Source organism: Opisthocomus hoazin, chromosome 22, assembly GCF_030867145.1.
Source record: "Opisthocomus hoazin isolate bOpiHoa1 chromosome 22, bOpiHoa1.hap1, whole genome shotgun sequence".
Taxonomy (NCBI): Eukaryota; Metazoa; Chordata; class Aves; order Opisthocomiformes; family Opisthocomidae; genus Opisthocomus; species Opisthocomus hoazin.
Genome location: NC_134435.1, coordinates 5,358,460 through 5,381,570, shown reverse-complemented (window position 1 = coordinate 5,381,570; position 23,111 = coordinate 5,358,460). Strand labels below are relative to the sequence as shown.

The window sequence follows — 23,111 nt, the reverse complement described above, 5'->3', positions numbered from 1 at the left end:
TGCACAGAATTAAAATAATTTCATATTTAACATCTGGCATTGCTAGGCTTGGATATTTTCAAATACCATGTCATGTGATCGGTATCCATCCCCAAAATGAAAGTTTCTGTTGGTAAGCTGGCTATTTAGTTTTCTTTATTAGGTTCATCAAGATCATAACTGTAATTTAGGGTTTGGTCCTGTGTTTGTTCTCGTGAGTATCCTTTGCTCATAAATAGTCAGACTTCAAGGAGCATCTCCTATGAATGAAATCATTTGCACGCATACTTCTCCCAGTAAGACCCAGAAGACAGAAGTAACAAATATTGATTTACAAGGCAAACTTTGTAGTTCTAGTCTTTTTCATTTTATTTTAATATCATTTTTGTGGCCAATTCACGTAATTATTTGCCTAGAGGGGAAAACCTCTTTAAGTAGGGAAAGCAGATCCAGCGTATTTTCCTGCTATGTTCATTTACTGGCTCTCTGATGTGGAGACAACAATGATTTTGTAAAGACCAGCTCTTCATGGCAGCAGTTTATTTTTCTTTTGATTTAGAGGTAATTCTTCCACAGGGAAAATAAAATGTCGTCTTATAGCCCACCCAGGAGAGGAATTGCAGATGCATTTGTTTATCTTCTACTCTTCCAGTGTTTCTGGCCAGGGAGAGGAGAGGGTCTGGTGAAGGTGCTGATGACAATGGCAAGGAGAAATTTTCTGCTTAAATTGCACAGGCAGATTTCTGGTACGGGGCATGCATGGCTTTTCAGGTGATGACTTGGACCCAGCTGGCCATGTTATCCCAAGCTGGCTCATGCAGGGGAAGGCTTGGCGATGAGGATGGTGGCTGTGAGGATGGATGGTGGAAAAGGTCCTTCAGTGACTGGATGAAGCAGGGAAACATTCGAGGCCAGGTTGGACGGTGCTCTGAGCCACCTAGTCTAGTTGAAGGTGTCCCTGCTCACTGCAGGAGATTGGGCTAGATGACCTCAAAAGGTCCCTTCCAACCCAAAGCATTCTGTGATTCATTCTAAGATTTGGTTTCTGGCTTCTTGTGCTGCTTTTCCTCTGGTTTCCCTGCTTTGGGTGGGAGTGCAGCTGGTACATCTGCATCTTGGTTTGCAGTGCATTTGGGCACAGCCTTGTGGTACCAAGGCTTGGCTTGAAGGCAGAGGAAAACTGGGGAAAACCAAGAAGTTTGCTCATTGACCACAAAAGAGAGGTAATCCAAACAGCAGCTGTCAACCAGGGATGGTGCTGGTGGGGGAAGAATATAAAGGCAGTAAGAGGCTGAAGTGTTCACTTGAAATGTTGATATTCCTTGCTTGCCAACTTCAAAACTGCATCCCCACCACAGAGGCCACCTCCTCTCTCATAGCTGGACATTAAATGAAAAATATCCACATCCCAATTGGGCACCAAATGCTTGAAACAAGCAACTGCACAGAACACATGGAACTCATTTAAGCCTCAGAAATTTGGGGGAAGTCAGGGGACTCTTTCGTCCAGAAAAGCACTTTGTTGTTTTGGAAGAAAACCGATGCAATGTGATGCACAGATGAGTGAGCTCTTGCTTCTGAAATGATGCTGAGCAGCTGATAAGCTGCTCTGGAATGCTGAGATGCTCCTTGCAGAGCGCTGCCAGCCCAGGAATCGAGGCAGTGGGCTGCGGTGAGCCCTTCCCTTCCCTTCCCTTCCCTTCCCTTCCCTTCCCTTCCCTTCCCTTCCCTTCCCTTCCCTTCCCTTCCCTTCCCGTGAATGCACCAGCTCTGTTGGGACATCTCTTTGAGTTTTATCTGAGTGACCTTGGACGCAAACCCAAGCGGTGTCGCATGCAGCTCCAGCCCAATTTGCTTTCTGCCCTTTTGGACCACTCAGCACCAGGTTTGCTTCCAGGCATTTTTCTTGAGCATCTTTGAAAAGACATCCAGTAAAAGAAGGAGGGGGCTCTGCGAACAGATGGGAGGAGGCACGTCTTGTGTTCAAGGAAAAGGAGCAAAGCTGCCTTATCTCCGCAACGAAGCCTTGATGAATGTGGTCGGCGTGTCTGGGAAGAGAGCTGGGAACCAAAGTGCTCTGGTGAGCCCACACGGGTGATGCAAAGGAGGGGCTGAACAGTGGGCAGAGCCCGGCACTGTCCCAAAAACATTCTCAGGGTAGGGTTTGGTGGTTTTTTTGTGTGTTTTCTTGTTTTGTTTTCGTTTCCCAAGGATTTCAGAAACCCTTGCAATTATTCGTGCCCTGTGCTGGGCTCTTGTCGCAGTGGCTGGCTGTGTGCGGCCACCGGATGCCCGGTGCGGACCAGCCCAGCCTCCGAGGTGGCTGCTCCCTTGCAGAGCCCCGCAGTCTGGTTTGCATTACGGGTGAAGTTTTTAGCAAATTACTGCTCCTTTCTGCTCCATTTCCGTCAAAGAATGGGCAGAGGCCTCCCAGCAGTCTGAGGACAGATCTCCTCTTTGGAATAGAGCACAGATCTGTGTTTTTTCAGTTGGTTTGTTAACACACGCTTGGCCCTTATCAGGCTGCTGCTCTGCATCGTCTGCCCAGCGCCTCTATTGGGGGATTTGTTGCTGTCTGGTTGGACTGGGGGATGCAATTCCACCCCAAGGAAGGTTTCAGAGGAGCTTTTGGAGGTTTAGTGATGCTGAGCCCTATCAGGTGCTGCGGGCAATCACAATCACACAGAATCCCAGCATGGCAGGTGTTGGAAGGGACCTCTGTGGGTCACCCAGTCCAAACCCCTGCTGAAGCAGGGTCACCTACAGCAGGCTGCACGGGACCTTGTCCAGGCAGGTCTGGAACATCTCCAGAGAAGGAGACTCTACAACCTCCCTGGGCAGCCTGTTCCAGGGCTCCGTCACCCTCAGAGTGAAGAAGTTCTTCCTCATGTGCAGCTGGAACTTCCTCTGCTTCAGTTTGTGCCTGTTGCCCCTTGTCCTGTCACTGAGCACCACTGAAAAGAGTCTGGCCCCATCCTCCTGACACCCACCCTTGAGATATTTATAGGCATTTCTAAGGTCCCCTCTCAGCCTTCTCTTCTCCAGGCTGAACAAGCCCAGCTCCCTCAGCCTTTCCTCGTAGGAGAGATGCTCCAGTCCCCTCATCGTCTTTGTAGCCCTCCGCTGGACTCTCTCCAGTAGCTCCTCATCTTTCTTGAAGTGGGGAGCCCAGAACTGGACACAGTGCTCCAGATGGGGCCTCACTAGGGCAGAGTAGAGGGGGAATGCCTGGGGTGTGCTCAGGCGGCCTTTTTGGAAAGAAGTTTGGGAGGGTGGGTGAGAACTGCGACAGCTGGGGGGGGCTCTGCAGGCAAGGGGGGCCCAGCTCACCCTGCTGCCCTGAGCAGCCTTGACGGAACCCCCCTGAGGCTGGGCTCAGATGTTACACGCAGGGCTGTGGTCTGCGGGGAGATAGATTTTGGGGAACTCCTGATTGCCCTCCGCTGTAAAATTAAATAGGGGTTTTTAGCCAAACAAGGAGAGCGTGGCTCTGAAGCCGCGCAGACAGTGGCAGCAAAGGCAAGAGAGGAGGGGAGAGAACCAAACCAGAACATGGCTTCCCATTAAACCCTGTAAAATTTAGCAGCAGTGAATTGTCCCCCCAGAATTCGTACACCCAGCTGTCCGCAGGCACGTGTATAGGCAGAAGTGGCCGTGCCTGGGTTTCGGAGTCCTCTTGCTTCTTGTGCTGTGTCACGTGTAGAGTTTGGTCTGTCGAGGGAAGTGGAATGAAAACGCTGTGCGACGTCTTTTGTTACACAAGTGCCTCCTGCTGAGCTTTAAATCCAGAGCTGTGCCACTGGTAACAGTAATTTCTCTTACCTGCTACCCTCACGAGAAGCGTGCTGGTGAAGCCTGACATTTAAAGTAGTTTTTGATCCAGGAATACAAATTAATGGGTAAATAAATACCTATGTCTGGCTTATCTTCTCTGACATCTTGCTGCCTGCTTGGGGAAGGCTATAAATCAGCAGATACTTGTGTGCAGCAAGCTGGGGTCTCAGTGCCTCGCTGCTGGCCTGGGTTAGGGTGCAGGTGCCATCCAGGCTGGTTTGGGGGGAGGTGAGGGCAGCCCCTGCGCTACCTGTCCCCATGGCCGGGGGGACCTGACCCGCCAGAGGTGCTTGTGTTTGCAAAAAGGGGTTCGCTAAATCAGAAAGGCTGGAGGTACTGAAAGCTTCACTCACACAGAAGTGGGACCTCAGTGAGTGTCGTGTAAATGGTTTCCTTGTTAGGTCTGGCAACTGGGTATTTATCAGGACTTGCTTTGGAGCTCTGCACTTTTTAGTGGTCTTGAAAAAGAGAAAGGAGAAAAAAAAAAAGGCATTTTATTAGTTTACCCAGAAAATACATTCAAAAGACCTGTATCCCTTGTGAGGCAGCCAAGCTAATTAAGCTTCCCTCATTTCAAATATTCTTTGCTTCTGTTTTTTAAACAAATATACTGTGTGGAATAGCAGGTGTAAATTATTTTCCTAATTAAAACAATTAGTCTTACAAATATTAAAAAAAATCAGCCTCATCAACATCACTGTTTTGTGCTTAAAAGAGAACTGCAGAAGCTGTTGGCTTTTAAATAATGAAGAAAAAACTATCACCTAGTAATGAAAAAGCAGTTTTCGGGTTTGCATGCAATCATGGATGAAAGGGGAATTTGTATTGGACAACACTGAAATAGCTTTTTTCAAACAAACAAACAGATAAAATTATTAACAAAGGATGGTTAATAATCATGTTAATGCTAAAAAAATGTTTATTTATTTAAGTGCAGGGCTGTTCCCTTGTGCAGCAATCCCATCCCATTCCAGTGAGACTCTCCATGCTATATGTGGTTAAACATGAAGCTGTTGTAATTTTAATGATCTTAATGCTTAAATACAACAGCTCCTGGTAGGATTGTTTCCAACACTGTGTCGTGCCGCAGGCTGACACGATTTTGGGGTCTCACACCAGGGACCCCAGAGGTCAGGGCAGATGGAGGAGGAACGTCCCACTGAGGACTTGGCCGGGCTCACAGCCATTGCAGTCGGCGTGCGCACAGGGTAATTCCTCATATGACCAATTTCATATGTGGTGTCCGTCTCTTCACAAATATTTAAAGGCTGTTATTTGGAAGGTCAGACGATTACTGCAGCAGAGGTGGTGTTGGATGGAGCAGAAACTTGCTTTTTTATAAGGGCTTCTGGTCCTTCTGCACTGAGGACTTCAGGGAAGAAGCAGGGGTAGAAGTAATTGGGGATGAGGATGAGGTGACATCCCCGAGCGTGTCTCTTTTGTACTCGATTTATTCACACTTAGCACCAGTGGTTCTCAGCTGCTATTTCTAGGACTCGTGTTTCATGTCTCGGTCCTTCTTCCCGCCTTTCCCTTCAGCTGGGATGCCTGCAGAAGCCACGACAACCTGGCTGCCTTCCTCAGCTTTCCTTGTGACGGGTCTGGCAGGGCATGCTTGGCCACAGCTTTTGCCAGAGCTTACTCCTCATCCAAAAATGTGCTGAGGAACCAGCAGACGCTGTCCCGCTCGCGAAGCTTCGCAGCGTGGCCTGTGGGAGAGGATGGTCCCTGCTCCCCGGCCGCGCTGCAAGCCATGCCGCCTCCAGACTCAGGGCCCTTCGCAGGGATACTGAAATATTGTCATGCTCTCTTGTTCTGACACTTTCCTCCTTTTCAAATGTAAGATTTTACCATTTTTCAAAACCACAGAGACAGAGATTGAAGGCAGCCCTTTGAATTTGCTAAAATTTGACTGCAGGGTTCCTTCCGACCCCGTGCTAATTTTTAGCAGAGCAGGAAACATTAAAAATAACTATGAGAGAAGATTTCCCAACTCAGAAGGATTGTCCTCTTAATAATCTCTGGCTTTGTTTTCACTAGATGTTTTCCTCCCTTAAAATTTCTGTAACGCTGCTAGAACAAGCTCCTCCCTGCCGGCAGCAGAGGAAGGCGGAGGGCCGGTTAGCCAGGCTGGCACCTGGGCTTGCTCTGAGCAGGGGTAAGGGATGTACGGGGGAAATGCTGATTATTTATTGGGAGAGATTTTGTATAAGAATCAGAGCTTTCAAGCTCCATGTCTTCCCACTTTGGCAAACCTAAAACTGTTCCTAAGCCTTCGGCTGCTCTCAGCGGTGGGTGGATCTCACTTTTGCAACGAGGTGACATTTTGGTGCTACATTTGAAGACTTCTGAGCTTCTACTGTGAAACAAAACCAAAAAAAAGTGTTGAAATTTGTTTTAAAGTGTATCTGAATGCAGCCCCTTCCTCTGAAGCTGAAATGTTGCATAACCAAACCAAGGCATGACATAGCAACAAGTTCTGCTCAAGCCCTAGTGTCTTATCTGACTTGGGTCTGCATTCTCAGCATCATTGTATAAATATATATCATTAAAGTATACCATAAAATATATATCATTATCTAAATAATGTCCTCACTAAGGCAATGCCAGTGGGGATACACCGTGGTTTGGGTCATTACACCCGCAGGAACACCGTGTGCTGCTCACATTACTGTTTGTGAGGGGTAAAACCAAGGTGAGTAATTGCAATTACTGCTCACCCCTGCTCCATTTCGCCAGCTCTTCCCACCCTGGCAACCTGAGGGCTCCAGCCGGATGTTCCGGATATGTTTTCTGTATCAAACTGATAGCAATGTTTCCTCTTTTCCCTTCCATCGTGGAGGATGCTTGGCAGAGCCACGTTGACCTGGCACCAAACACAGGCAGTCCTTACTGGTGCATGGTCAGAAAATGAGGTCCAAGTTGATTACATCTAGGAGTGGGCTCTGATATCCACCAAACGATGTTGGCTGCGACCACATCAGTGTTGTCTTCTGCGGTGCACCTGGGATCCATGGGTTTTGTCCTGCTTGGCCAGTGCAGTGATGGTTTTGGTCAGAACCATGTTTCGAGGGAAGCTGATGGAATTTTCTCTACCTTGTCTTAAAGCATCAGGTTTGTCCTAGGCAGAAAGTTCACCTCCTCTCAATGTAGTGAGTGTTTAATTATGTGAGGTGGAATCACTGTGGGGGGGACTGGGAACAAAAGGCCTGTAATCAAGAGTGGGCAGAGGCATCAGTGAAATTTATCCCTGGGCAAAAAGCACAGCATGAACCCACTGCGATGCTTTCTCTTGGGCCCTGTAATGGGGTGTCCAGAAAACTCGCCTTTTCCTTATACTTTGTGCTGGTTGTTTAAGTGGGAGTCATTTTTTTCACCCCTCAAATGAAATGAAAATGAAAACGTCTGTAGAGATGGTTTTTGACTTGGATGGGTTACTTCTTGTCTTCCTGTTCCTTAGTTATCTAAAGATTCCTTCAACTTTAGTTAAAATGACATGGAGCAGAATTCAAATTAAAAGACAATGACTATCTCAATACAGGGGTGCTCCTGCTTCTCAAAGTTGCAGGCAATCAAGTAAGCAAGCCCAGATTTCAGATGCTCTCTCCTACTTTACACATGCATTCCTCCGGCTGCTCTCAGAAACTCTGCCTTTGCTCATGCAGGCGTTTGGCTGGGCAGGTAGAGCAGAGTCAATTAAATTTCCAGCCCAGACTAACAAAACATTTAAAAGTCTGAATTAGTCTTGTCCGTTCAGCAGCACGGCTGGCCAAGAGCCCTTTGAAAGCCTGATGGATATTGTTTCTCTCAAGCATTAAATGCTTCCCCTCAAACATCCTTTGAATAGGCCATTGTTTTTCCTTCTGGATGTCCCTTTGTGGACTGATACAAGAATAGCTAAAAGCTGATGAATTGGTATTGTAAATTAAAAAAAAAAAAAAATTCTGGGACTTCTACTCCTTTGAGAGGTCGAATGTGCTGCGAGTTCTCTGCTCGAGTCGCACCCGCATCTTGTCCTGTGAAGGTCGAAGAGCTGCATCGGGAACTTCAGGTGAACCATAGGAGATTGAGTGCTCCCTCAGTAAGTTTGCAGATGACACCAAGCTTGGCGGGAGTGTTGATCTGCTTGAGGGGTAGGAAGGCTCTGCAGAGGGATCTGGACAGGCTGGATCGATGGGCCAAGGCCAACTGTGTGAGGTTTAACAAGGCCAAGTGCCGGGTCCTGCACTTCGGTCACAACCACACCATGTAACGCTACAGGCTTCGGGAGGAGTGGCTGGAAAGCTGCCCGGCAGAAAAGGACCTGGGGGTGTTGGTCAACAGCCAGCTGAACATGAGCCAGCAGTGTGCCCAGGTGGCCAAGAAGGCCAATGGCATCCTGGCTTGGATCAGGAATGGTGTGGCCAGCAGAAGGGAGGTGACCGTGCCCCTGTACTCAGCACTTGTGAGGCCTCACCTCAACTACTGTGTTCAGTTTTGGGCCCCTCACTGCAAGAAGGACATTGAGGGGCTGGAGTGTGTCCAGAGAAGGGCAACGACGCTGGTGAGGTGTCTGGAGAACAAGTCTGATGAGGAGCGGCCGAGGGAACTGGGGCTGTTTAGTCTGGAGGAGAGGAGGCTGAGAGGAGACCTTATAGCTCTCTACAGCTACCTGAAGGGAGGTTGTAGTGAGGTGGGTGTTGGTCTCTTCTCCTAGTGATAGGATGAGAGGACATGGTCTCAAGTTGCATCAGGATAGGTTTAGATTGGATATTAGGAAAAATTTCTTTACTGAAAGAGTGGTCAGGTATTGGAACAGGCTGCCCGGGGAGGTGGTGGAGTCCTCATCCCTGGAGGGTTTCAAAAACCGTGTGGATGTGGCACTTCAGGATATGGTTTAGTAGGCATGGTGGTGTTGGGTGGATGGTTGGACTTAATGATCTTGGAGGTCCTTTCCAACCTGTGATTCTGTGATTCAATGATCTCAAACAATCAGAGTTTCAGGAAAGATGCTTTGTGGGCCTGATGCCTTTCCCAGGTGTTATAAGGTAAGGAATCGAGGTGAGATTAAGTATGGAGGGGGCTTTAGGGGAAGAAGTAGTTTGGTTGATGGACGCAACTGCATTCATTTATGTTTTTCATTACGTTCCTTACGAGAAATAATACACATCATGTGAACAATATAACCTATGTATGGTCACTTGAGAAATCTTGTGTGTAAAGAAATTCCTGTGTATTTTCAGGTGAATATCTCTTGTACAGGTCCCTCAGCCTTTGTAACACAGGTACCGATGCCCTGCCTAGGATTCAGCTGCCTGGATTTACCTCTTTTTCCTAACAGACCTGCGTGTCCCCCACGGTTTCATATTCCATGCCCCGTCACCACAGCCACTGCAGACTTGATTTGTTTCTTATCGATGGGCAGAGCTGTGAGCTGGAAGGGATACTATTTTTAATGCAGCCATTGGGCTTCTCTTACACACCTTTCTCTTTTGCTCAATTTCACCATCATAGATTTAAGCTGAATTGAAAAGTTCACCCTAATATGTTCCCTAAGAAATAAAAAAAATTTCGATACTTTATCATTGCGTTACACCATAGTCCACGCTAAATTTGTTTCGGTAGGTCCTGCAGGTTTGTAGGGCTGCCAAGTGGGAAGATGTTCAGCCCAGCACGGCTGCAGTCGTGGGAGGGAGCAGGTGCTGATCCCAAGGTAGCGTTTTGCAAGCTTAGCCCTTGAATTTGCAGTAGGCAGCAAGGAGAGCAAGGCTGCGTTGGGTTTGACAGCACCGGAGCTGCCAGCCGTGCTGGGTCAGGCTTTGCCGCGGGGACAGATCCCCCTCGGGAGCAGATCCTCACCCAGCGAAGCACATCAGCGCGTGTTGGAAATTTGGGGGTCGAAGGAGGTGTCTGAGGGCTTTTCTGACTCACAACCGTCGTGCCGCATCTGCCGGAACAGTTTGTAGGGCTGAGCCTTCTTTGGGTTTAAATGAGAAAAGGTTTTAAGTTCTCAGGCAGCACATCGTGGATGGGTGGAAACGCAGTTCTTCTGGGATTTACTGAAACTGTTGGGTTTTGAACGGCTTCTCTTCATCCCCAGGTGCCTGTGCGTCAGCTCCAGCTGACAGCAGGGGCAGCTTTGGCTCGGTCCGTGAGCCCTAGAACATCTGTGCTTCCTCTCTCCACGTGGATCCTTTCTCAAAAGCAAGGTTTCCTATGGCCCAACACATTCAGTGGCTCCATGTTAATTAAAGGCTGCACGCCAGAAACGATGGGGAAATCATAGAATCATAGAATGGTGAGGGTTGGAAGGGACCTTAAAGATCATCTGGTTCCAACCCCCCTGCCACGAGCAGGGACATCTTCCACTAGACCAGGTATCATGTCGGTTTACCATGCGCTCCTGTGGCAACCCTGGAAAGGGGAGACCTGGGGTGACCAAGTGCTTGGTCCTGGAAATACAAGGGTGTTTCCAGCTTTGTATCGCTGCGGATGAGCAAAGCATGTAGGTATCAGCCTGCGGGGCAGATTCACCCTTCCTTCCGCCATAGGAAGACACCCCTTCCCCTCAGTGAGATTTACCATTACGGACTGAGGGTGATGGCTGATCCCCACATCTTGGGTAAAATGGTAGAGTTTCAGCAAGTCCTTTTGCAAAAACAGATGGTTCCGATCCGAGGTTGATGTGAATCACTCCCGGGATCTGCTCAGTTTAACCCAATCAGGCATGGTTTGCTGCTCCTCTTTTAGTCTTTGAGACCCTCAGGGAGTCCCGAGCGCTGTGCCAGAGCAGGGTCACCCTGTCCCTGTCACTAATCCTGTCGCTTCCTCTCACGCTCCTTCGTGCTCTGCAAATTGTTTGATGCCTCTTACTGTACTTCTGTGAAACCTTCCTGCTGGATTGCATGGATGAAGGATTAGGTGTATAAGTACCGTAGCCAAAGATTGTGCTATACGTAAGTAGAGCCTCTTTCAGAGCATGACTGATATTGCTATGTTTGTAAATTGATTTATTATGATTATTTCTTTTTTAATAATACTGTCTTTTCCTTCCCTTTCCAGGGGCCTCTTGGTTTGGATGGCAAACCAGTAAGTAGCACCGAGGGCCAAATATAAATGTGTCTTTATTCATGCTGCTCTGCAATAGATAGGCAGGATCTCGGCTGTTACTCATTTATTACTACATATATAACAGTTTAGGAGACGAAATTGTATTTAGGAAAATTATTCTGTGGTCTGTAAGGCCAGCAAGTTTAAATTCTGAGCCAGGGCTGGCCGGCACAGCTAGAGATGAGCTTTTCTTTACCTGTCAGCTCGTCTCAGCTACTTCTCCCCATCCTGCGCCAGCTCGGCTAGTGGAGACCATGCAGATGGGCGGCAGCCAAATTTGGGAAATAAACCCCGGCAGCACCTTGGAAGAAGCAAAGTCAGTAATCTTGGTTGCGTCCTCCTGGCAGTGCAAAATGGTATCATAAAAATAATTGTTCCCAAATTGGTTTTATTTGCCTCCAAAGGAGCCCAGGTGGGAAGTGCTTGAGAGTGCCCGATGTCCATGCAATACTTTATGGAACAGCCTAGACTTCCTTTTATTAACTGTTTGCTTGACTTCATTTATGCTTGGAAGCCCTTTGGATACTCAGGTGCTTCACTCTTTTCTTACTTCTTTTACAGAAATGCAGACTTTTTTATTTTTATGCTAGCTGAACGCTAGCCAGCTCCGATTCCTTCGGCTGGACGGTTGCTACGGGAGGTCACAGCTCTCTGTTTTGTGTCCAAATCCCACTCCATTCCACCACGCTCACTGGAGGGCACCGTCCGAAATCTTTCAAGCTCTGGTCCTAAACCAACTGTGATTTTCGAAGTGGGCAGAAGTCATTAAGTCATTGCAGTCAAAAAGTTACTCCAAATACTTATTTCTAGCCAGTTAGGGAGTGTTTTGTTATAGCTGTACATGGCTGTGGTTCGTTTTTATCCAGGGAAAATCTCGACGAAAAAACCAAACTTCTCAAATGGCCAAACTCCAACCAGGCTGTTCACGATCTCTTCCACGAGAGCAAAGGGCCATAAAGCCTTGCTTAGAGCCGAATTAGCAGCGGGAGGAATGCAGATGCTGCCGCTGTCGGCCTCTCTGCTGACCTTCTCCCACTGCATCCCACTGGGTCCCGCTTCAGCAAGTACCGGTAACTGGGCTGAACCCCAGGATTCAGTACTTTCTGTGCTGGAAGGAGGATGCGGAGCAGGCTGATGAGTGTTGCTCTGCAGCTTCTCTTTGGGGCTGCAGCGTGTCTCTGCCTGCCTGTCTTACCGAAAGCTGCTTAGAGGGAAGATGACTTATGCCTGCAGCAAATAGGCCAAGGGAAGCCGCCCATCCTCCTTGTTTATTTCAAACAGATGTATAATTGTTGTAATGATATGCTGAGCATGTGTTTTTCTAGAAGTGATTTAATACTTCAAGAAACCTCTTGCATCTATTTAGAGTCACGTGTTTGCGAGCGGCTGTCACGCTGCCTGCCCTGCCCTGTCCTTCTCCGGTCCTCTGTCCTGGCACGAGCAGGCAGGACCTCCTTGGCGCTGTTCAGTAGCGTGCTGCTCACGTGAAGCAGCGTATGACTTGACATAGCACGTATAACTTATAATAACAGTGAACATGGCTCAGGTTTGTGAATTGACGAACGCAGTCGTCTTGGTTTTGATGTTGCATGCATTGACGATTCCGCTGTTTCCTAACTGGGATCCTTCTTATCTATTTCCAGGGACCTCCAGGACCAAAAGGGGAGAAGGTAAAGACTGCATTAACACGTGGTTTTTAGGGAAGCAGCTGTATGTCTTCCTTCCGCTGTAATTCTTTCAGTTCAGGTTACCCCAGTATGCCAGCGTGACATTACCACTGGGTTTTGTTGGGACGTGGAGCCATGACAGCAGGTTCTCAGGTTGCTTTTGGATGCGCCCTGGGAAGAGGAGGGCAGAAAGAATTTGCAAAAACATAGAACGAATAAGTATGGCCTTAAAGTTCATCCATGCTGTAGGGCTCCTGGTAACCCCTTAAGGGTTAGGAGGGTGGCATACAACACTCTTCTCACTTTCCTCCAAGAGCAAGGCTGTGGGCTCCATCGCTCTGTGTTCGCATGACATCCTCCCATGAAATTAGAGCAGCCAAAGAAGGTCATTACTGTACTGAAAGTGATGTTAATCCTCGCATGTGTAGGACATAAGCAGTTGCTAGGGGAGCCTTAGAGTTGGAAACAATCTGCTATTTCTTATTTATTATCTGTTTCATCGCCTGCCAGGGCAGAATCATTCCCTATTGTGTTGTCTCGAGCCCTTCTCCTCCCTGCTTTTGAATACGTTAAGCAACAGGACTCTTGCCATTTCCCTTGTGTGCCGTTCCCGCGTCAGCTGACCCTGTGCTCGGTCCTTCGTGGCTGAAATTTGAACTCGAATAGCTGACCCTTGCTCTTTTGCCTGACACACAGGGTGAAGCAGGGGACATCGGCCCCAGGGTAAGTAGTGACACGGCACGTTGATGTACTCTAAAATCTGGTTGGGTTTGGTCAGCGCATAAAATGAGGCTTCACGCAGCCTTGTCGCTGCAAACTGAGGTGTGGTAACAGTTCTGGAAATGTTTAATTTTGCCATTGGAGCATTTTATGGGGCTGGTTTTCCTAGCTTTGACTGTGGGAAAACAAGAGTTGGAGACCTTGAGGTACCACATGAAGGATTTTGGTTTTACTGGGCTTTTCTACCCCCAATTCCCTCTTCTAGTGTCAGAGACAGGCTCTGTGTTTCTTTTGAAGCTGTGCTGCTTCTCTGTTGGCATTAGGGCACCAGTACACAGTGGTAAGACCTGGTGTCCCAAGGAAGGGCCTGGCACAGTGTTGTGCAGGATGGAAAGTTCCTCCTCTCTGGCTGAGCTACCCGCTCGGGAGCATAGGCTGCCTTTGATGGAAAATCAAGGGTTTAAAGTAACTGCATGATGAAGGAAAACCATTTTGGTGATGGCAGTAGTAACACGAAGTCTCCCGTGTTGGGGATGAGACAGAAAGGCTCACCACGAGGTCTGTGGTATTTCAGAGGTGGGCTCCGTTGCGGTAACGGAGGTGTGGTTTGCCATGGGTTACGGGCACTTGCTGGAAACCCCATGGTGGCGATGTGCTGGGATGTTGGCATATGGGCCGCGTGCAGAGGCTGGGTTTGGAGCTGGCACCCAAGAGTTGGCTGGTAGGTTTAGATGTCATTGCTGGAAACGTAGCCAAGACCTCAGTGGTCAATGTCACACAGAGATGCCTCAGAGTAATTTTTTCTTTTTTTTCCCTAGAGACTGTTAAGTCACTTTTTGAAGTTGGTGTCATTTTCTGAAACAGCTCCCAGCCATCTTGGGTGCCTTTGGAGATGTCACCCTCGGGCTCTGAAAATTTCTCCAATAGATTTACGCCCTGCATGGCTGAGGGAGGGGCTCGGCGTAAGGTTTCAACCTTGTCCAAGTGCCCACCCACATCCTCAGAAAAGGCTTTAAGAGGTGATTCCATGGCACGTGGGTGTGAGTTTTCACTCCTTGGCTGGGGCTGTCGGTGACTTCGGGGCTGGTGACTCGGGCGATGCCGGAGGAGATGCTCAGGCTCCAAAGCCCTGTTGGTCTGCGCTGTCAGATAACGCGGGAACGCGGCTCCTGTTTGCGCTGCAGGAGATGCTCTGGACTCGCAGGGGCAGGTGCGAGCTCCCAAGGTAACGCTTGGCCTCTGTTTTAATGTACCGATAAAAAATTTGTGCTTTTTTTGGTCCTGACCTGCATTTGTCCAGATTTTGCTTTACTTTTAAGTTTATTTATGTCTTTTTGCACAAGAGTAAGAAAACGGCTCAGAAACAATCTGGGAGGAAAGGGGGACAAACAAGGCTGGCAGAGCCATGCACAAGTAGGTCTAACAACTGGTGCCTGGCTTTGAAAATAGCTTCCTTTATGTCTCCAGATGCTCGGGGTTGTGGGCTGGATACGAAACTTCTTCATACCATCTGGCCCAGATTATTTTTTATTTCTTAATTTAATCTATCGTCTTCCTCTAGTTTCAGTAGTGGCTTTGTTTAGCTGATTTTGAAAGATGTGTCACAGCAAGTCATCGCATCAATGGGAGGATAAATAACTAGGAATACATCCACTGCTGCCTGCCTCGTAAATGCATGTGTCTATGGGAGGTGAAGTGAGGATTGTGTGTGTCAGTGAAGGCAAAAATATTATCATTAGGAATGATAGATTAAAAGAGAATAATTCTTGGGGCGACTGTCTGCTGTGGAAGTGAGATGAAGGCAATGAGGGATTAGTTACTGAATATCTTCATGTCTGCACTGCTTCTCTTTCTGTCTCTAATAAACACCTGCCAGCATGGACAAAAAAGAGATTATTGCACATGTGAGCGTGCCCAGCGCAGATGCTGGAGGATGTATCTGGGGAGCTGAGGAAGGACTTCACATCGTGTTGTCTTAGGCACTGAACACAGTGCTTGGAACGGCATCACGGAGGCTGTTGCGCAGCCTCACCTAACCAGGGTGGAGAACAAATGTGCTCAAATACACTGACAAAATGCGTGTAAGCGTATTTATAGGGAGAAACGAAGAGTAGATTCCCTCTGCTCTGGGAAGGAAAGAGGGAGTCGAAGCAGGATGCTGCCAAGGCTGGGACTGCTGTGCCCTGATATTTCTGCTTGTACACCTCTCTTAACATCAAACATATCACTACACCTCTGAAGAGGACTGTTTTTATAAGCCAGACTCGCTCCCTGAGCCGGCACTGGGATGACCGCTCTGGATTTACTGCCTTAGCTTGGGCGATCTTGTTCTTACTGGCAGTTCAGACATTTAGACAGAGGATGGGATTGATGAATTTTTGCACATCTGGGCTAGCGGATGCCCAGGGCATGCGGCAGCAGCGCTGGGTTTGCTCTCGAGAGGGGGAAAATGGGCTTCAGGTTGTGAGAGAAGTGCTCTTGTCTCCAGTGGCCGACGCATCGTGGTCCTGCTCAACGGCCGGTGGAGATGGCACCAGCAACGCCTGCACCTGTATCCTTAGCTGCTGTGGGACTGAAAGCTGGCGTGGCTGAGCTGGCCCTACAGCAACCGGCCGGAGTTTCGGCTGCAGACTGAAAAGTAGCTTTTTTCTCTCTTACTTTAAGCACAAAGAGCTTGCTAAGCTCATGTTGCAGATAAAAGCTCAGCATGGAAAGCATGCTGCAGAGCTGACAGTCACAGTCAACAGACACACCGATGGATGCTTCTTTTTTATCTTATTTATTTGCTTATTTTGGAACATTACATTGAAATGGCTAAATCAAGCACTCTAAAGCTGGAAATTGCCAGCATTCAAGGCTTCTGTGCTCTGTGACTCCATTGCTACGCACGGTCAGTCCCAGTGGCCAGTGCCCCGTGACCAGATGCATCAGGAAGGTGTAAATACGGAGCAGGAAAGTGTAACTCCATCACACTCAACTGCTCTCCTGGAGCCTGGCTGTCTATGGCCTGGAGGTTTCTTGGGCCAGAGGTGGTGTCTCTGTATTTAATAGCCCTCGGGGCTGTTCACCTTCATGGCCCCATCTGTAACAGGGATTGTTTAAAATAAAATGTGCAACAGCTGGATTTGGTGGAATACAGTGTGCTTGGCTTCCAAGCAGATGCAAATTGTCATTTCACATGGAAAGAGATAGGGCTGGGCTTGGGAGGTGTTTATTTGGGTGGTGCTCAGCAACCTGAAGGGATGAGAAAAGTTTCTGTTCCTGTCTTGCTCCTTGGACTCTTCTGAAAATCTCGCTTAATGCTCTTATGTATCTTCACGCATGTAAGAAGCCATAAAACTCGGTCCTTGGGTCTACCACGAACCCTTTGCTCGCAGCAGAGCCTTTTTGGTGGTTTCTGTAGTATCTGGAGGGCCTGGCTGAGCGCAAGGGCTCTGTGTCCCCATTAATTTCAATGCGGCATCGTCTTGGCTTTTGAAAACCTCAGGATTTCAGCATTGTTCCTCATCAAAATGGCTGTATAAGTGAGGGCTGAGCTAAGGCCTTTCTCTACAGCTTCAAAAAAAAATCCTTTGGGGGTTTATTTTCCAGGGTTGCTTAGTTTTTTCTATCCAGCTTTGCTTTTCCCCTCCCTTTCTGAGATGTCTGTGTTAAAACAGTGGTGGTTGATGTGCCTGTGCACACCTGGTGGGCTGGCCTACGCAATATTGACCCCACAATTGAGGTTTGGGGTTATCGGTTATTCGTGCAAAAGGTTTAAAAGCTCTGGGCAATTTGGACAAGGAGGTTAGTTCCTTAGAAACCTTCCAAAATCCTCATGGAGGATGCGCTGCGTGTTCCCGCGAGGCTTCTCATGGCTTTACTCCATCCCTTTGGTCCTCCTATGGATCTGCACGGGGAGGGGTGGGGGAAAGGAAATGTCTTACTACAGACAAATGGAAAGGCTACAAGACAATAGCAATGACTACTGACATGGGCTGAATACATTGTTTTTGCATCATATAAATCCGAGAGATTTATCTGCATTTTGCAGGCTGGGGAATACATCAGTATTCATTTTAGCCTCTGAAAAAAAAAATATAATATTTGGTCTCGGGAGAAATGCTGGGCTATATCCCTGGTGCGGTTTGCTGGAATAATGCTTTTTATTCTGCAGAAAGCCCTGCAGTAGGGGAATCCTCTGTACCCCAGCTGCTCTGAGTGTCCTATTGTGCAGTAAACTAATGAAAAGATACTTGTTTCCCTAGGTCTGTCTGCTGCTTACCAAGCCCCAGCGTATCCAGAACCTTAAAACAACCGCTGTTGGCTGCCTAGACTATTTCCTCCTCATGCATCAATTAATTATGAAAGAAAAGTTGTTGTCTGTTGTTACAGCTTTTTAAACTCATTCTTCTGCTGTGTTTTCATCTTAAATTCTTGCTCTTTCTTCCTCTGCCTCCCACTTTACCTGGCTAGATGGTTTTTCCCCGGCTCAATCACGGATTTCTGGCTAACGATCAGCTTGTCTTTAGCCGGCGAGTGCTCAAGGTAGTTGTGTCAGATCTGCTGCTGCTGGTTTGCTGTGGTTCTTGGAGTTGCTTTTGTTTCTTCTTTCCGGCTGACAGCGCACCATTGCTATTTTAAGTTGTCGCTACCGTGGCGAAGTTCAGAGGTGCTTGCTGGGAGTGCGCTGGAGTGAAACCCCATTGGAATTTAGGGGGAGTTTTGTCAAAGTAGAGAGACATAAAAGTGGTGGGTTTGAGCATTTGGTCCTTTGTGAGAACTGGGAATCAAGCAGCAAAGTCCTATAAATGTTGATGTGAACAGTGCTGGTATTGTAAAATAAAATGCATTAAAAATACATTAAAATGCAAATGGATTGTCTAAATCCTCGTATTCTAAAAGTGACGTTTTAATTAGGGAAAATTCAGTGGGAGACTCTTGACTCAACATAATTGGATGCATTGTTCAGCATTTGCAATAGGATTTTTTAAAAAACTATGCAAGTGATTTAGGAGCACAGATCTTGTTGAAAGGCCGTGGGATTTGTGCTGCTAAGTCACTTAAGGACTTCTGAAAATCCCACACTCGCCCCTGATTTGAGGGTGGACCACATATTAAATACAATCCTCACACTGCCGCGGTGGTAACCCTTCCAGATGTTGCGAAAAGATTTACGAGACGGCCTTTCCGTGAGGCTTTCCATTGTGCAGCCACACGGATGTGCCCGGCCGCAGCCCCGGGGCTGGGCTGCAGTGGCCGGCGGTGGGTCGGGAGCCGGTAACTGGGCGGTGGAGCCCCACGGGTGCTCTCCCCTCCGGAGCTGGCACCTACCAAAGCTTCACTGTCCCACGGAGGTACAGCTGCTGCTTTCTTCTTTGCATCCAAGCAATGCCGGGTGTGAGCTACACTGGTTGTTAATGTACGACCTTGACTGTGTTTAATGGATACTACTAAGCTCTACTTCTCTTTTTCTTTTTTTTTTATTTTGTGGTTTTTTTTGGTGTGGTGCTATGGAAGTGTGTGCGTGGTCCATGCCAGCATGTTGTTGGGTCTGGGTTCTTTCTGGGTGCTGTTGAACTAGTGTCTTCCATACGGACAGTCCCTGGATAAGGACTTAATGAGATAAAACCTCGTTGGAAGGCATTGAGCAAAACCCTGGTTAAGGGACCAGACCCAAAGGGCATGAAGCGGCCATGAGCTCCCAGCCTTCCCAACTGGCAGGTGTAATTAAATTCCTCCGGGATGGCGAGACCAGGGTGCTGATGGCCCAGGGATGCAGTGCATGCGTCGTGGGCACCTTGTGCCCACTGCTTGCCAACGCCGCTTCATCTCACCATGTCTGTGTGAACTTCTTTCAGGGTGATCAAGGTCGAGATGGAGCCACTGGCCCCCCTGGTCCACCAGGACCCCCAGGTGCCCGGGGGCCTCCTGGTGACACAGGAAAAGATGGCCCACGAGGACCTTCAGGCCCCCCTGTAAGGACGGGAGATGCACAGCAAGCACACGCCAGGCAGTGCCCACCCCAGCGAGGGAGAGGAGGGTGAAGGGTGTCCCCTTCCCTGGTGCTGCCACCCCAACCGCTGGGTCCTCAGCCTGAGGCAGCGCCGGGCTCTGATGGCTGCTCATACAGCAAAGCTTTGGGGCGTGGGGCCAAGGGAGAAGGAGGGAACCTTCCATCTTCGGTTTTGGAGCAAAGAGCTGGACCTGGAGCGTGTATTTGTGAGTGCTGGTCGTAACTCCGAGAGCCTGGAGGAGATCTGTTCCCTGATCTGTAGCCTTCAGGTGACCTGTTGCAAATCTCCAGATCACTGGCAATTCATTTAATTAAAAAATAGGCTGCAACACAATGCTACCGAGCGTCCTAATGATCGCTGAGCATTTTGGAGAATGAGGGATAATAGTTTCAATGTCAGCGTTTTTATTTTCGCAGGGTTTCAAAGGCGAGCCGGGAGAGGACGGCCTCATGGTTAGTATTGCCCAGCAGCACCCGTGTGTGCGTCCCCCTCGCTTCAGATCACCCTTTAGCACCCTGCAGCAAAGGGTTTTGTGTCAGCGCTTATGGGAAAACCCGTGGGAGGTTGTAGGTGCCCTAAAGCGGATGTTTGTCCAGAGGTACCTGTGCCAGTGGGGAGACAAGACACCAGTCTTCGTCCCCTTGGCTCCTCTGGAGGGATGTGCTGCTCCTGTATCCCCGCTTCTGCCCCGCTGAAGCCTCTTGGCATTGTAACTCCAACTCACTGAGGTCTTAGGTTGGATAAAAAGGTGCTTACTATACATAAAATACACAAGCCATAAAAGAATATTTATTATTTACTGGGAGCGCACGTAGGGCTGTATTTGTAAGGGAAGATGAGAAATTGGCATCTGTGTAATTTTTTTTTTTCCATGGGAATTAAAATACCCTTGGAAATGTTTTTATCCTGTTAAACTCTATTGTCAAACAAATATACCAACTACTCTTGCATTCAACAGGGTGCCAGGGGACCTCCAGGACCAAAGGTGGGCGATAAATGATTTCTTATCTGTTTAACACAAATTCTTGAAATATTGCTGCATGGGGGGGGATAAACATCTGTTTTACACTGGACTCGCACTCATCTGTGTGTATCGGGTACAGAATTTCTAAGGTATCGTGTTAGCCATTGACTTGGAGCTGCAAATGTCTGAAAGTGTCACCTACACAAAAAGCACAAACGCTGCCCATGTTAAAACCTTGGCATGGGGTGGAGGGAGCCACGGGGGGCTGGAAGCTGGTGTGCTGTGGGAATGTGCGTGCTTGCATTTTGGGGGGGATAAAGATGATCAATACAAGCCAAGTATTTTAATTTTACAATTAATTTGGACTGTCCATACAATTGGTCTTATTTTCTGCTATGTCTCTCAACTTCTTTCTCTTCTGTGTTTGTGGCTGTTGAAGGGTGAGCCTGGCATCGAAGGGAAAAAGGTAAAATGGTGATTTTTTTTCCTTTGCTTTGCTCTGAGCCCTTCTTTGTGTTCCCTGGGGTTTCTTGCCCACGCGACCCCGAAGCACGGGCACGGCCGTGCCTTCAGCCTGGTTGTCATTACCACAGGCAAGCCAGAAGCTGCACTCACATCTGCCCAATAGACCAAGAATAAAGTAGCAAATGCCAAGCAAAGCAGCAGGTTCTGAGCCCTTTTGCTCCAATCATTCAAGCTGAAGCGGGAGGCGCCTGGGGGCTGTTACCTGCCCAGGGGCCCCTGAGATGGGTTTAAGGTTCCTGGGACGGGCATCGCCGCACAGCACCTCGGGCTCGTGGGGATCGCCCGCTCTCCTGAGGACAGGCACACTGCTTGGGTCGGGCGTTGAAGTCTGCGGGAGATTCACGTGTCCGAGCTCTCCGTGTTTGCTTCTGGTGGTGCCGTCAAACGGTGGATAAATCACTGCCTTCAGCTGCAGCCAAGGCACTGGCAGGGGCCAGCCTTTGCTTCTTACCTCTTTGCCCCAAAACAGACGTGGCCATGGGTGTTTGTCAGGCTGGAATTTGGCTTAAAAAAAAAATTTCATAACTGGCCAGTAAAATTAACCTCTTCAGCACCTACAAAGTGATTTTACTCAAGGAGAAAAATGAAGCATGATGAGTGAAACAAGAAAATCTCCTCCTGGCAGATGGGAGTGCTGGTGGCTTGTGATGAAGCCCATGAGGATGGGTGGCAGCTTGCAGGAGGTCTTTGGGACCCAAATAGCTAAACGGATTAAATACTGAATTTCTGTTAAAGGTGGGAGAGCACCTTCCCCAGGGCCTGCAAGAAGCAAGTTGTGGGAGATTCCCATCCACCTGCCCGGGAGCAGGGCAGGCAAAGGAGGCAGAGGCAGCACTGGCTGGGAGCAGGGGACCACACTGGAGCCTCCTGGGCTCCTTGCTGCAGCTTTCCCCTGGCCTCCTGCAAACCTGAGTGGCTCTCAGGTCTGTGTAACACTCAGTGGGGTTAAACAATGTGTTGGATCCTAATGATAACTGCATACAAACTCTTTGTGTTTCACTTTTTATATTTTATTTCATCAGGGTGACAACGGGATACCTGGGGAACCAGGGCTTATGGGCCCTAAGGTATGTTCTGCTCTGTGTCCATCTAATGTGTGTGCTTGGCAGCATCTATTTTTCTCTGTCTCTTGCTGTCTGCTTTCTTGGCACAGCACCACAACTGGAGCAGGGTGAGAAGCGCATTTCTCCTCTGACATGAAAAAAGAACCAAAAAAGTGAGAAAGGGAAGCGTAAACCCCCTCCCCACCACGGCAGCTCTGCCCAGAAGAAGTCTGCAAATGCAACTTGTTGCTGTGGCAGAGCGTTGCCGTTTAGAGGCTCCTCTCGCAGAAGTAGACTGGGGAGCGTTGCCGGGGACGGCCCGGAGCTGGCGTTCGGGATTTGGGTTTGCGGTGCCCAGATCAGGGTGCGGCGGGCTCTCTGCGGGAGCCATCTCCAGCCGCTGTGGTTTTGGGGCTAACTTCATGGCTGAACATACCACTCACGGCCAAACTGTTAAGCCTGAAATCTTCATTTTTATCTCAAAAACTCCCCTTTTGCACCTAGGCAACACAGCGTATTTCAGGCTAAAAGCAGAGCTTTGCTCACTCATGTTTGTAAAAGGAAAGATAAAGCAAGAAAATTATAACCTGAAGAAATCTATTCTCCATCCTACCCGTATGGCATTTGTGGGAATTGTCTTGTTTTCAGGGAGAAAAAGGAAGCGCAGGTCCCAAGGGAGAGAACGGCACAGATGGCTTGCCAGGAGCCAAGGTAAATAGAAGTCCATTAGCCGGGAAGCTGGGCCCAGAAACCGAGGCCGAGGGTTTCAGCCGAGAAGGCGTTTTACGCATTTGCCTTCCAAAAGGCTCATAAAATGCCCAAAGTGAAACGAAGCAGGGGGACGTTAAGAAGTCTTTTACCTTTTCCTGGTGATTTAATGAAAGCTGGATTCAAGCAGAGATCAGTATCAGAGTTTTTAAAATCATCTCCTTGCATGTTTTTCATTGAGTTGCCTCTTTTTCCCAAGAGAGCTAACCCTCTGGCCACATTTGATCCGATGTATCGCTGGCTGCGGCATCGCTTCACAGCCCGGAGCGCTTGCGTGCCGTCCTGGTCCGCCGACCTTCAGAATGCCAGGGAACGCAGTCAGGCAGTCTCGATACGTTAAGTGGTGATGACGAGACCCCGACGGCATTCGTGGGCCGCTATTTCCCCCCTCAGCTGCTTCTTATTTCGTAGGATCTGTATCCAGTCGTGTTTTCTGTATCGAACAGCCGTGGCTCCTTGTTGGGCAAGAAACGGCGTATCATGGACAACTGTGGGTTTGTTCCCCCTGGGATCTGCTGAGTGGAGT

General features: G+C 48.6%; 1 protein-coding gene across 1 annotated transcript in view; it reads left to right on the top strand.

Annotated features, from left to right (window-relative positions):
* The window catches only part of COL23A1 (collagen type XXIII alpha 1 chain), a 197,080-nt gene that overhangs the window by 160,663 nt on the left and 13,306 nt on the right, over window positions 1–23,111 (top strand). Inside the window, exons 6-15 of the mRNA XM_075441895.1 lie at window positions 10,855–10,881; window positions 12,546–12,572; window positions 13,266–13,292; window positions 17,745–17,816; window positions 19,130–19,246; window positions 19,702–19,737; window positions 20,244–20,270; window positions 20,689–20,715; window positions 21,797–21,841; window positions 22,466–22,528. Coding sequence (XP_075298010.1) covers window positions 10,855–10,881; window positions 12,546–12,572; window positions 13,266–13,292; window positions 17,745–17,816; window positions 19,130–19,246; window positions 19,702–19,737; window positions 20,244–20,270; window positions 20,689–20,715; window positions 21,797–21,841; window positions 22,466–22,528 — 468 coding nt within the window. The remainder of the gene's footprint in view (window positions 1–10,854; window positions 10,882–12,545; window positions 12,573–13,265; window positions 13,293–17,744; window positions 17,817–19,129; window positions 19,247–19,701; window positions 19,738–20,243; window positions 20,271–20,688; window positions 20,716–21,796; window positions 21,842–22,465; window positions 22,529–23,111) is intronic.